Raw genomic sequence first — 14,175 nt, 5'->3', positions numbered from 1 at the left:
TGGGGTGAGGTCCTGTCCTGTAGTAGAATGCTCAGCCTATCTTCACTCTGGAGGGGTTAAGCTATAGCTCAGCTTCCTCTCTTCTTTCCCCTCCCCCCTCCCCCTCCCCACCCCTCACCCCCAGTTCTCTAGTCCAGCCTCCATCTCTCAGAAACTATCCAAGAGTTTAGGTTTAGAGAGGCAGCCAGTGTTCCCATTTCAGCTGCAGGATGGTAGAGGATTGGAATGTTGGGGAATCACTCATGGCTAAAATGGATGTGGATGTCAGGCAGTGGCTTATTTTTAACCCATTACACACCAGGCCATAGCAGATGACCACATGCAGAGAAGCCAAGCAGGGGACCAGAAGGAATGAGGCTTATTGGAATGGGGTAGGTGAAGACTAAGTGATCAGGGTGCTTGCAGCAACTGGGGTTGGGGCTCTCCTTGCCCTTTGTGCTGCCCAGGTAGCTTGGTCTGGGCACAGCCTGAGGCTGTAGATGCTATGAAGCAGGGGCTGAGAGATGAGCTCCTTTGTCCTCTCCATAGTTCTTGGTCTAAAGAGCTTCAAGTTTTGGTTTGAGACATTCAGATATTGAGGGAAGCAGTAAGACAGCAGAGCAGCCACATGTTCCCAGGTCTCTGCTGGAACCCAGACCCTGGTGACTAGGGCATGGCAGATGGAGGAAAGGGCACAGCTCTGGCACCTTACTAACAGTGGCCTTCCCTACATCCTATAAATTATCGGCAATCCTTTCTGGAATGCCAAATAAGCAATGAGGTTCTGGGGGAGAGGGTGCTAATCCTCCTCCTTGGGGAGGGGAATGCTGTCTGAAACCCATCCTCACCGGAGACCAGCATTTGGCAGTGCTAGGAGAGGGGATTGCTCTAGGGGTTTCGGCATCAGATGACCTTTCGTAATTTTGTGTCCCCCCTCATTGCCTTTGGTTTTGAAGGCCCCAGATATAGATGAGGGGAAGGACAGGACCTCTCACTTAGCCCAAGTCCTAATAACACGCACGCAAGCATGCACGCACGGCATGACCCTGCGGAACTCCACTTCACCTCCCTCAACCCCAGAGGACGCAGCGGTAGCCATTCTCTAAATGAACTGTAGGGAGTGGATCCTTGGGGAAGGGAGCGTGGGTCATTCAGAACTCAATCTTGCAGGCTGGGAAGGACTCGTCCTGCATCACCACAGTGCTGCTGCTAGCCAGGACCAGGACGTTCAGTTGCTGCTGTTGCTCGTGCGTCTGCTGATACCACTCACGAGTCACCTCAGTGTCGTGAGTGGGAATCAGAGTCACCTAAGAGGAAGAAAACATGCCTGAGGTGAGAATCTGGAGGAAAGACAGAGGAGGGAAAGGGAAACTGATGGTCTCAAACACTCCCGCTCCCCATTCAAAGGACCTTGTCTTTCTGTGAATAGGGGCTATGTCCTACTGTGGCCTCTGACAGAGCTTTGATCAGAGTCTAGCTTTGTCTCTTGCTACTCACCTGAAGGTTCTCCCCCCACTGGGCCTTGCCTTCCAGCAGGGCATCCAGCACAGCCCGGCTTGGCTCGCCATTGGCAGGGTCATTTCCACTGACCACATAGTAGGATGCACGCACTCGGCGGAAGAAGTCCTGATCAGCAGTCTTGCCGCTGCAGTGATTTGGGATATAGGCAAGATCCACATACACAGGAGGTCCAGAGCCACCCTTGGAGCCCAAGGCTGCTGTAGAGACAAGCAGAATGCAGTGTAAAGCAAAAAACAAAACTTGGTCACCTCCACACTTGCTGGGACAGCTGGAGCCCTTAGCTAGCCCACACCTACCCCAACCCACAGTGTCTCCCACTTTCCTGATATACTCACTGGATCCTGCCTTGAGGCCATTGACTAAGCCTTTGGACATGGGACTGTGGCCATCCTTTTCTTCTGCTGAGGTGACCTGGCTTGGAGTGCTCCGCGGTCGGGGCAGGGCCCGGGATGTTCGATCCATAGCCCCTTTGCCAGGAGTAGGTGACCGTTTTCCCCGAATATCCAGACGCCGAGCAGGAGATGCAGGCTTGGCCCGGCCAGGGGCCCTACGCCCAGGTCGCCCCTGCACCTTTTCTCGTAGTCTCTCAACCCTCCCAGACTCTGAGCTGAGCCCCTCCGGGTCAGCCATGCAAACATCCGGTCGGGGAGGGGATGGCCGGGGATCTGGTAGGGGGACTGGGGGTGGGTCATGGCCAGGTCGGGGGTGGTGAGTTCCACTAACTCCCCCAGCTTTGTCCACAGGCAAGAAATCCCCATCTTCATCTGAGTCAAGGGCCGCCTCAGCTGTGATGGATGGGCACTCCTCAGTTTCTGGTGGGACATCAGAATCTGACTGCGAGGAGCCCGAGTCGCTGGCTGATGTGGGGGGTGTCTCATCAGCCATAGGGCATGGACCTCCCGTAGCCCCTGGCCTCCCTGCCCGGCGACGCCCTTTTCCTGCCAGCCGAGCTTCTTCCGTTGAAAGGTCACTATCATCTGTGGATGGGGGCAGAGGAGGGTTCAGGAATGAAGGGGAAAGCTCCCCGCAGTGGGGGCGGGGGTCTGTAGCACATCCCTGAGGTCCAGCCTCTATTTCAGACGAAAGACTGCAGGGTGGGCCCCCGGAGCTCTTCCCAGGACGCGGAGGCTGCTCAGATGAGAGAAGTGTATCTGGCCGGGAGCTCCTCTCCTCGGGCCAGGGCTCTCGGTCCCAAGCGTGACCGGCTTCAGCCTCTTCTTTTTCTGCCGTGGCTGTAGCAAACCCGGGGGGATTAAGGCTGGTTTCTCCTGGGCCATTGGCTTCATGATCTCCAGAGGGGCTCAGGAAGGGGCTTGGCTTCTTGGTGAGTTCTCCTGAGCACTCCAGGCGGCAGGGGAGGGTACTATCACCCAAGTCTCCAGGCAGGCTTGGGGCTGGAGCTGGAGCCAAGTCCAGAGAGGCTAAGGGGGCTGGGCTCAGAGGAGCGAGGTCCCAGAGGCTGTGGGCAGCTGGCTCTTTTCCTGGGCCCAATTCTCCAGCATGTTGTTCTGCCGCCTCTAGACCTGGAGGGAAGCGTTCAGCCACACTTGAAATCACAGGCGTGGTAGCCTCAGAAGAGGACCCTTCAGACAAGGCTGGCGAAGCAGGTCGGGGCAAATTGGAGAGAAGAGGGGCCCCAGGAGAGCCGGGTGATGGGAGCTGGGGCAGTGAGGAGTCCAGGCTGGGTGCCTTGGTCACTTCCAGGTACTCATCATGTCGGGTTCTAGTTGGAGTTCCTGGAACCAGGGCCAGAGCTCTGTCCCCAGAGAAGGCAAGTGAACCACAGGGTGCGGAGCGGGGTTCAGCCGGAGAGGGCAGCTGAGGGGGAGCAGGCTGCAAAGAGGAGAAGCCAAAGGCTGAAGCAGGGAAGTCCAGACTTGGTCGGACAGGTCCTAGGTGTGAGTCTGAGGAAAGGCTGCTATGCACCTCAGTTTCAGGCCACAGTGGAGAGTGGCCCATAGGCATGGAGTGATGGGGACTTGGAGACTGGGTCTGTTTCTCGGGCTGTTCCCGAGCCCCTTTCTCCAGGTCTGAGTCATTAGTACCATCATCCCAGTGACCTCGGCCCGATTCCTTTGGGGATGGGGTCCTCCTATCTGGGCTATAGCTCATAGTGCTCCCATTAAGAGGGGGACTCGGGTCTTTGCTCAGGGAGATAGGAGCACGTGGGGGCACTGCGGGAGGACTGAAGCCGGGCTCCACGTTGGGCCCTGGCTGGGGTTCTTGCCTGGGAGGTACAGTGGCTCCTGCCAGAGCTGCATAGCTAAAAGTTGGAGTGTCAGATTGAGGGTTTGGGGGTGAGACAGGGGAGGAAGGCTCCTTCTCTGCAGACTTGCCAGCAGCCTCCTCCTTGGTTGAGAGATGTGGGGGCCAGTCCCCAGATGCCCCCAGTGGAGGCTCCCTGGTGGGGCAAGCAGGGCCCAGCCCAGTAAGCATCATCTGTTCATAGATGTCTGCATACTGAAAGCTTCTCTCGTCGGGATAGGGTGTGGGCTCTCTCTGCTCTGGCTCAGTCTGCTCAGTATCCCTCGAGGTGTGGCTCTCCATAACCTCTGGGACCTTTGAGCTGGAGGAGCTGCTGTCAGGAGCTCCAGCCCCACCCTCTCTTTCCCTTTCCCCTTCAGCTTTTCGATAGTCCTTCCCCAGGGGGGAGTATGGGCCACCTTCCAACTCAGCTGCCCCCTCCTGCACTGCAGCCACCACACTGTCATATTCAGCTATGCCCCAGGAGAAGGGCACAGGAGTATGTGGCTCTGGGGCAGGTGTCGGGGGAGCTGGAGCTGGAGAGAGGGGTGCAGGAGGCAGGGGCCTGTCCTTAGGTACCCATGGTGGGATCTCAGCTAGCCATGACGGAGTGGTAGGTTCATTCCTGGTGGGTGGTGCGGACTTAGCATCTGGGACAGGGCTTTCTTGTCCTGCGGCTGAAGGAACCCTCTGTCCAGTCATCTCAGGTGGGGACGCTGGAGGGGAGATGATCTCAAAGGGAGAGCGAGTCAGTTTGTCCTCTTCCTCTGGGGGCAGGCCAACTGGCGACTCAGCAAGCCAGCGCTCTACTTCCAACCCCTTCTGTGGCAGGGGCTCTTGGAAATCCTTGAAATCCGAGGTCCAGGGACTCCGGGGAGTGGGCTGCAGTGGGGTTATTTCTTGTTCATCTGGCCCCTCATCAAGAAAAGTACTTTCACGTTCCTCAGAGTACCGTGGCCGGGCTCCTTGGCCATCTAGCTCATGGGGGAACCAGACCTTCCTCTCACAGCCTAGCTCCCTCCAGTAAGCATCCTGCTGTAGGCTTATGTCTCGGTCCCTCCAATACCTGACTTCCTGCTCAGGAGACTTGCCCTCCCAGGATGGAACGGGTTCTTTCTGGCTTCCCACTGGCTCTCCTCCAGTTGGAGATGTTTCTCGCCATCCCTGGACCACACCCTGCTCCTTCCAGGATTTCTCTTCCTGATCTTGAGCTTTGTCCTCCTCTGCTGGGCTCTCCTCTCGCCCCAAAGCCCTGGTCTCCAGGACAGCTCCATCCTGATGCTCTACACCCTTGGCCTTTTCTGGAGACTTTTGGTCAAGGACCATCTCTTTTGGTGTTGTGGTTGTATCTTCCAGGAAAGAGCTCTTCTGTCCCCGAGTTTCGTCCTCTTTTAGGATCTCATCTTTCTGTTCAGCAGCCCTGCTGTTTTGGTCCAAGGCAGCACCTTGCTTTCCTTGGGCCCAGTCTTTTTGTTCTAAAACCTGTTCTTTCTCTTCTGAGGCCTCATCCTTCTGTTCTTTATCAGCCTTGCTTCTGTGTTCTGGAGCTCTGTCTGTCTGTGTCGGTTGGGGGATGCTGTGCTCTGGAGCCCTGTCTTCCTGTACTAACACTCTCTCTCTGTCTTCAGGAGTCTTATCTCTCAGCTCTGAATGTTCATCCTCTCGTTCTAAATCTCTGTGCTCTTGTGCTCTTGATTCAGTGGCCTGGGGCTGCTTCAGGGCTGCGTCCCTTGGTTCTGAGGCCTTGTCCTTCTCCGCTGGGCCCCGGTCCTCCCGATCTAAGTCTTTGTCTTTGGGTTCTGGGCCCCTGTCCAGCTCCTCAGCCGTGTCTTTTTTGTCCAGGTCTTTGCCTTTCTGTTCTGAGGTCTTATCCTGCTGTCCCCCAGGCTTCTTCTCTTCTTCTGCAGCCTCGCCTTTCTGATGCATGACCAAGCTCTGCGGCACAACAGCAGCCTTCTCCAGCAGAACCTGGTCCTGCTGTGGGGTTTCACTCTTTAGCTCGAGTTCCTTCTCCTTCTTCTCAGTGGTTCTGTCTTTCAACCCCGGAGCTTCACCTTCCCACTCCATGGCGGGACTTGACAAAGACTCCGGACTCTTGGTGAGGGAGCTATCAGATGCCATAAAGTGTCCGCCGGGGCCCATGATCTCCCCAGGTGAGTGTTTCCTATCGCCTGACAGTGCAGAGTGAGAGAAAGGGCTGCCAGATAAATTTCCAGCGGGGCTCTCATCTGTGAGATCTGCCTCTCCAGCAGCCTCATCTGTGGGAGGTGACACTGTGGCTGTGTGGGGCTCTGGAATAGACACAGCAGCTAGGAGGCAAGAGTTGTCTTCCGCCTTCATCAGAGGCCCCTTTTCTTCCTTTCCTAGGCTTAAGTCTCCAAACTGGAGGGTGCCAAGGCTTTCTGGAGAGAGCTGCTTTGAAGAGATATCCAGAGAGGTCTCCTTGCTAGGACTCTCTTCTGAGAAGGAAAGTGACTGGGTGTCTTCTGGGGACACCATTGGCCAAAGGTCTTTATGTACCTGCTGCTCTTTTGGGCTACAGGGAGACCTGGGGGTGGCCTCTTGTCTGGCAGTGTCTGGGGAGACCACACTGAGGACAGACAAGGACTCTGCATCGTCAGGGGAAAGGCTGTGATCAGTAAACCGAAGTACCTCATCTTTCTGAGGCTCAGCAGGTTCTTCAAGTGGTGTCCTCACCTCTCTAGGAAGGGTTCCTGTTCCTAGAACTGAGCCTGCCTCTCCAGTCTCAAACACTATTGCTTTGCTTTGTTCTGGCAGCAGTTGAATAGTACAGCCGGTCTGACCCCCAACAATGCTCACAGGCATGTCCTGGGCTTGGGGGCTCCTGGAGAGAGGTGCTTCACCCTCTTCTGATACGCCGTCCTCAGGCCCTGGCTTACCGGTCTGCTCTTCAGCACCTTCCTTGCTTACACCTGGAGTGTGCTTTGTGTCTCCCCAGGAATCTTCTTGAAAGTCTTGAGGCTCAGACGTTTCTTCCACTGGGGACTGATGAAAGGGTGTGTGGGCAGCACTGGGAGGGCCAGATGGTGGTGGAGACGCCATCTTCACGGTACTATCATCTGGGCTGAGGCACCGTTCCTCCACTTCTCCGAGGGCTGGTTCCCCTGGATGTAGGGCATGTCCAGGGCCACCAAACACGGCTGCATACTGACTGGACAGTTTCTCAGAAGCTGTTACATTCTTTTCTTCCTTTCCCATAGCCTTCTCCCCGGTCAAGCCTCTCCCCACAGACTCTCCTTTCTTCTCAGGCTCCCCGATCACAGAGAAATCCTCACAGGGTGGTGACTTGAAGCCCTTGTCTTCTTCCAGGGAAGAGGTGGGCGAGATGGTGCCAGCCGATGGCACATAGTCCAGGCCCTGAGTGGCTTCAGTGCGGGAAGAGGGGATGCTTGTGACAGTGTCGAGCAACAGGGAGCTCTTGCCTGTCTCCTCCGTCTGGGGAGCTGTGAGTGAAGCCACAGATTGGTCCTCAGCTACTGATGTGGCAAAGGAAGAGAGTTTGTCACACTCAGTGATTGACGTGGCTGAGGACACATGTTCCTCTTCAGCCAGAGGGGCAGCGACCATGTTGGGAGGGTAGGTGAGGTCGGTCTCAGGTGCCCCGTAAGTTCTGCTCGAGGTGGCTGGAACAGCACTATCTGCAGACTGGCTGGCTTCAAAGGGGCCAGGGCCTTCAGGCCCAGAAAGGTCATAGGTACCCGTGGGGAATCTGGGTGGGGCTGGGCGCTCCTCTGGCTCCTCGTGAACCTCCTCGTCTGAGATAGTCTGCTCAGTCTCTGAGTAGCCTGGGATTGTCTCATCCTGAATGTAGGAGACATGCTCAGTGGCTCCGGCAGGCGTGGCCAAGCTGCTTAGGAATGATGCCGGCTCCTTCTCAGGTGCCCTTCCCTGGAATCCTGGTTCCCGGCTGCCAAGAGCCTCTCGGCTCTTTGGGATTACCTTTAAGGCTTCCTGCATATGTTTTTGATAAAAACTCTCAGCCTTTGTCTCCTCCTCTTCCTCATCTGAAGGGTGAGCCTCTTCCATTTCCTCTAGCTCAGCCTTTTCTATCACGTCCTCTTTTACCTCAGGTTCGCTCTCCTCCCTGGCCTCAATGTTCTCTAGGGTCAGCTCTGCCTCTCTCTGCTTCCTTTCCTCCCAGGTTTCTTTCTCTTTCTCTACCTCAGCACCTGAGTCTGGGCCTCTGTTCTTGCTCCCTTTATCCTCGGCAAAGTCTGGGACGACCTCTTTCTCCCTTTCTACATGTTCTTGCTCCAGCACTGAAGCAGAGGGTTGGGCCACCTGGTTGGCTGTGCTTGGGCATCCCTGCTCTGTGGCATCTGCAGGGAGTGGTTTTTCACCCAGTCCTGAGTCCCTCTGTTCAGCCAACAAACCTCTCTCCTCACGTTTCAACTCCTCAAAGTCCTGTGTGAGGTCCTCTGGTGAGGACAAGGCCAACTCTCGGTGCCCACTGACAGCTGGGGGCTGTGCAGCCCCCTTCTGGGCTGGGGGTGTCCGGGGCTCAGAAGACAGCTCTTTTTCTCCGCGGGCAGCTCGGCTTTTGTCCACCTTGATCCTTCCAGGGGCCTTGGCTTTGTAGAGGGTCTTACGGACCTCAGGGGTAAAAGGCTTCAGGTCTGGTTTAGAGAACTTCTTTACCTCCGGTTTGGTATCTTTCCTCTTCTCGTCCTTCTTGACATCCTTTTTCTCTTCCTTCCTTCCCTCCTCCTTCTTGAGGTCCTTCCTTTCCTTCTTGATCTCCTTCTTCTCCTTGTCCCTTTTCTCCTCCAGCTTTGAAATCTTTTCCTTCAGGTGCTTCTTGCCCACCTTCTCCTTGATCAGCTTCCGCTTCTCGGCCTTCAGTGCCTCGCTGGACTCTGTCCTCACCTTCTCTGGCTTGGAGGGTTTTTCCGCGGGCTTCTCGGATGGCTCTTTTGCCTTCTTTTCCGTCTTGGCTAACTCCTTGGCCAGCTCTGAGCGGGCCTCCTTGGCTCCCTCTTCTAGCGCTTCCTCCCGTTTGGCCAGCTTGCTCACTGCTGTCTTGGGAGCAGCTTTGAGACTCTCCTTGCTGTCAGCCCGATGTTTGATTTTGCTGGGTTTCAAGTTGGCAGGCACGGCCCCAGCAGCCAGGTCCTTCTGTGTTGCCACAGGATAGCGCAGGAAGTCCAAGTGCCGAAGCTTTTCCAGGCCTTCCAAGATCTTGTTCTGGGGAGCATTTCCCGGGAAAAGCACACGCACAATCTTCTCAGTAGGGTTGGCTGGGAGCCATACCACCAGTGCAGTGATGGAGGTCAGGTAGGGGACAGAGATCTCTGCCTCCTTCCCATTGGCCAGTACAATGCCTGTCTTGGCTTTACTATTGCCTGCCCACTTCTGCATAAGGAACTGCATCTCCTTGCTGTCCTTGACCGGGTTGAGGACATACATGTCCAGCCTACCCACCCCCATTTTGTGGAAGAGGGTCAGCGGCTCGATGGTGTTGCTAACCACACGATACAGAGGCTCGGCTTGGATGCCTAGGCGGTTTAGGTGCTGAAGAGTGAGACAGGCCTCCTCAATGCTGCGCTTGGCTTTGCGGGAGGCATCGGGCAGCCGAAGCTTATCGGGCACGTTGAAGAACACGACTCCAAGCTCAGGGGAGATGAGGTTCTTCACCCAGTCGCTGTAGCTGCTGGAGCCCTGGGACTGCTCCTCCTCTAGCTCGGCCACCTTGCGCTGCAGGAGCCCGTTGATGCCTGGCAGATTGTCAGCCCCAATGTGTGTGAGCAGAACGGAGTCGATGCGGTCCAGGTGCCGCACCAGCTTCCAGAAGCAGGACTTGCGATCCGAACCGCCGTCCACCAGGATGTTAAAGCCATTGACAGCAAAGAGAGCAGAGTCCCCACGGCCACCAGGGAAGATATAGCAGCAGGGCTTGGAGAGCTTGAGGAAGCCTCCTGAGGTGGGAGGCTCCAGAAGGTCAAAGGGGGACGGCACGTCCACAGTCTCAGAGACATACTCGGAGAATTCAGCCACACCGTCCATGGTGGGCAGCACAGGCTCAGGGTTTAGCCGGAGGTGCAAGGTCTCTTGGGAACTAGACAGTCCCAGGTGGCTCCACTCACCCTCCCCTAAGCAGGAAACAGTGAGGAAGGCCTGGGTCCCAGGGTCTCTATTGCTAAACAACTGGGCAATCTAGAGGAACAGGAGAGAGAAGCTGATCAAATCATTGGGGTTCTCTTAGTCTGACCCAGATTCAGACCCCCCCATTCTTTACCTTTTTCTGCGGTATATGCCTACCTCCTGTCAGGGTTCCTGATAGTCAGTTTATGTAAGACTTTCCCTCCCTTGCTTTTCTCCCCACAACTTAAATCCTGCCCTACTCCCCCCCAAGACACTCAGCAGGGAACTCACCTCAGGTTTGTGAAGGACCTGGGCAAAGTTTTGATACGAGTAGGTACCACTCTGTAGGATAAGGTCTCCCTCAGGTTCTAAAGTTTGTCCACTCAAGATCAGGAGTTTGTGAGCTGATGGGCTACTAAGAAGATCGTAAACCTGATAACAGAGGGCAGAGAAGACACAGCGATGGGGCACCAGGGAAGGCACTGAAAATCCCTGCCCCACCCCCTTCAGTAATATAAGGACACGTTTCTCACTCAGTATTCCCCAGAGTGGGGCTGTGGATTACAAGTAGGTTCAGATAGTTCAGATAGTCGCCTGAGATGAAGTGGCACCACAGGGGGTAGGCTATAGCACTCAGAACAGCAAGGCAGGCGTGGCCACTGGCCTTACCTCTGAGCTGATACTGTCTACACTGGGGTTGACTAGGATGGTGGTCTCGAGGCTGTCACTCTGGTGGCAGAGGGTCCTCTGGCCTGAGGGAGAGATGTAGGCATTTGTAGTGAAATTAGTAGGTATTGACTTAAAATGAGAAGTTCTGTGGGGGTCAGGAGAGGAAAGACAAATGATCAGAAAGTAGGGTACAGGAGAAGCAGAGTCCAGGTTAGCTACAGACCCTGCCAGCTAGGATACCACTCCCTCCCTTCCCTTTTCAGGGTTTCTCCCTCCTCTCCCCAACAGTAGCAGACTTCTCCCTCCCTCCATCCGCCACACCCTCCGCTGCCCAGTCCCCGCCCTTTTGCCTGGATCTTCAGCCCCAGACTGCCCTGTGGACAAGCAGCTTTTTGTCCTCTGGAGCACTAAGTTCCTGGTGCGGCCTGGGGATGGGGGGGACTCAGCTGGAGGGAGGGCTCCTGGGATGACGGCCTTTACTGAGCTTTCTCTGCCTTTGCCCATGGCCAAGTAGTAAGGAGACAGGAGCTTCCATTGGATTCCCCATCCTTTCCGCCCCAAGTCCCCTATCGAAGGGCAGAATACCGGTTCTAGAAGATTATGGAGATATGGAGCAACTGGTTTCCTGGAATGGACAGAGGATTCTAACTTGCTATTTTGTTTTCTGACTCTACCAAACCTTCAGTCAGAGCCGTGCATACCTATACCATGTTCCCAAGTATTTCACAGCTCCCTCTCCTATATCTCCTTCATGTGCCCAGGCTGCAGGGACACATAGCCCACTGTAGAACTCTCGCCATCCCTGTCATCAGAGGACAGAAAGTAAGTGGCTGGGTGGGTTCACAACAAGAAACAGGGCCAGTGATGCTCTCTGCCAGGCATCCTAGGACTGGAGGTACAAAGACTCCTGCAAGCTGTCCTTTGACCTACCTATACATGCATACACACACACACACCACAAAATTAAAACAATTGTATGCTAGACATGGTGGCGTACACCTTTAATCAGGAGGCAAGGGCAGGTGGGCTTCTGTGAATTCAAGGCCAGCTAAGTTCCAGGACAGTCAGAGCCACATGGGAAATTCTATTCCAAAAAACCCTAACAACGAAAAAACACAACCGCCAACAACAGCCAAGAAACAAGGAAGGAGAGTCAAGGTATTGCTTAGGACTGGAAAAAGATGACACCCCAGAACCTCTCCCCAGGTTTTTCTCTGGACCCACACACAACACTAAGCAGTGAGAGTGAAGAACATGGCGGGTGAGAAGGACGCTAAGGACGGACAGAAGTGGCCTTCCAGGCTCCTGCCTGCTTTCCCATCCCCCTCCTCTTCCAGCACAGTCACAGTAGGGTTAACCTAGGCAGCTGGAGGATGGGGGGGGAGAGGGAGGCTAGGGTCTGTTCCTTGGAGCCCTCTTCTGTGACTCCAACTCCCGTTTCTTTCTGAGGCTGGGACAAGGGTGACAAGGGGCCAAGGCCTTTGTTTAGAGGAAGAGCCTTGGTGCCAAGGACCAGGTAGCCGAGGGCTGCCAGTGCAGCTATGGGGAAGGTGAGGGTGTCAGAGACCCAAATCCTAAGCAGGGCTTGTTGGGCCCAAGAGAAGTTCAAGGGTCCTCGCCTGTGATCGTGGGAATGGAGGAATACTTTGGCACAGGCAGGCAGGAGCACGGCCTAAGCAGCAGCGAGGGTTTTCACCATCCTTTGCCGGTCTCAAGTAGTTCAGATTTAGGCGAGAGAGCCAGGACTCCCCCATCACAAACAAGGTCACACTTTCAATCTATGTAGACCGGAAAGCCATGTCCTCTCCAGCCACCATCTCCAGCAGTCAAGGTCCCCAGAGCATCCTCACAAAACCTTCCATCCCACTTCCTGTCCTCACACAAGACCCCCAGTCTCACTCCTGGGGAAGCTAGTCCATTATATCGCGAATGGAGAAAGCCTGGTTTCTCTCTTCTGCTCCCCCCAGCTCTTCTGCTGAAGAGAACGGCCTCCCCCCCACCCCCTTTATCTTTGCAGAAGACTATCTTAAGAGATTGGAGCACGTCCCATAGCCGGTGCTGTGGTTGGGGGTGGGCTTCGGGTGTGAAGCTGAGTGGGCAGGAGGGCAGGTGTCTCTGCAGTGAGGCAGGGGGGGGGGTGCTCAGGCAGCTGCAGTTTGCCGCAGTGTGTGAGTGTGTGTGAGTGTGCGCGCTGAGCTCAGCCTCCAGCTCCGCCCCCACCCCCCACCCCAGCATGACAAGTCATTTTCTTGGCTGCCTCTGCATGGGGGTTGGGGGTATGGGGGTAGGGATGGGGGTGCATACAGAGAGGGAGAAGAAACTGGCTTCTCTGTTGAAGAGCCCCCATCTTGAGAAGGAAAGCGCAGATGAGGTGAGGGTGGGGCCCGAGACAGGGAACCCGTGGGGTTGACAGGATGGGGAATGCAGGGCAGCTGCTGCAGAGCCAGAGCTCTCCAGCTCCGGAGTGGCCTCAGAGAGGCCACAAACGGGGGCTTAAAGCCCCAGGCTCAAGCTGGCCACAAGGAACGGGGTGCAGGGAGCCGAAAACAAACCAGTTAGCCTATAGGGAGTCACACGCCACGTCCCAGTGACCCATTCCTCCTTTCTCTTCCAGAGTGTCACCCCTTCCCTTACTTGGCAAAAACTCACTGCCATACTCACCCCAGAATAGAGAGCAGCTGAACAGTCAGTAGCTGACAACCCAAGGACCCTCCGATAGGTAAATTCCCTGTCCCTCTCAGATTCCTCTGTTTTTCCTTAAAGACATAGCCCCCAAATTCCTTCTGTGCCCTGGCTGCCAGGCGAAGCCAGTGGCACCACCCTCTATTGCTGCCTCTCAGCTGATGGTCCCCACCCCCACCTAGTACCGAGGTGGACTGTCACAGCCCCTGTTGGTTCCTCTGGCTGTGGATCCAGGCTGAATCCTAAGTCAGTAATGTTCACCTCTCCCTCCATCCCAGGCTGCCTTCCCACCAGGCTAGCCCAAGTCCAGATGCATCTACAAGGTACATTTGCATTTACAAGGTACCAGATACCCCACCCAGGTCCTTATCTCTCACTGCATCCCCCCCCCCCCCCAATCCTTCTCCGCTGCTGTGCCATGCCCTCCCTGCGGTTAGACTCTTACCCTGGGGTGTGGGAGGGAGCCCCTCATGGAGGCATCGGCTAAGGCGGCTCCGGCCTTAGCCTTAGCCGGGCAGCTTCAGGGAAGAGTCTGCAGCACTCGGGGTGGGAGTGAAGGGGGGGCAGCCTGACGGGGAGGGCGGTGCCAGGGCGGGGAAGAGGGGCTGGTCCGTGACGAGGCACTAGAGATTTAACTGTTTCTTAACCTTCACAGTTTCAACGTTCTGGTGCCTCTGCTTGGCTATGAGGAAGGGGAGGGAGCTAAGAGGTTCTCTAGCAGTTGAAAGAGCCAGAGGGACCTCCTGCAGCTCTCAGGACCTTCTCCCCAAATCCTGTTCAGTAAAGAAATACTCTCTCAGCATCAATCAAAGGACCAAAGCCCCACACACGGGGCACAGAGCCAGCTACAGGAGGCAAGGGCTGCATGGGCCCTCCCCCTTCCACTTAGAAACCATCTGCTGCCTCTCCCCTCAGATGGACCCAGAGAGTGACCTTCAGTCACCGAAAGAGCCGGGAGACAAAGAGGCTGGGGGGCCA

General features: G+C 55.8%; 1 protein-coding gene across 1 annotated transcript; it reads right to left on the bottom strand.

Annotated features, from left to right (window-relative positions):
- Positions 1 to 124: 124 nt before the first annotated feature.
- Map1a (microtubule associated protein 1A) lies at positions 125 to 10,593 on the bottom strand. Its single transcript, XM_052183379.1, has 5 exons — positions 10,516 to 10,593; positions 10,138 to 10,278; positions 1,836 to 9,918; positions 1,477 to 1,697; positions 125 to 1,286 (listed from the first exon to the last, which is right to left on the bottom strand). Exons 3-5 carry the CDS (start codon positions 9,766 to 9,768, stop codon positions 1,131 to 1,133), a joined length of 8,310 nt encoding a protein of 2,769 aa, XP_052039339.1. The 5' UTR covers positions 9,769 to 9,918; positions 10,138 to 10,278; positions 10,516 to 10,593; the 3' UTR covers positions 125 to 1,130.
- Positions 10,594 to 14,175: the final 3,582 nt, after the last annotated feature.

The sequence above is a fragment of the Apodemus sylvaticus genome, chromosome 5, assembly GCF_947179515.1.
Source record: "Apodemus sylvaticus chromosome 5, mApoSyl1.1, whole genome shotgun sequence".
NCBI lineage: Eukaryota > Metazoa > Chordata > Mammalia > Rodentia > Muridae > Apodemus > Apodemus sylvaticus.
The sequence above is the reverse complement of the archived record's forward strand: the minus strand, read 5'-3'. Positions and strand labels throughout refer to the sequence as shown.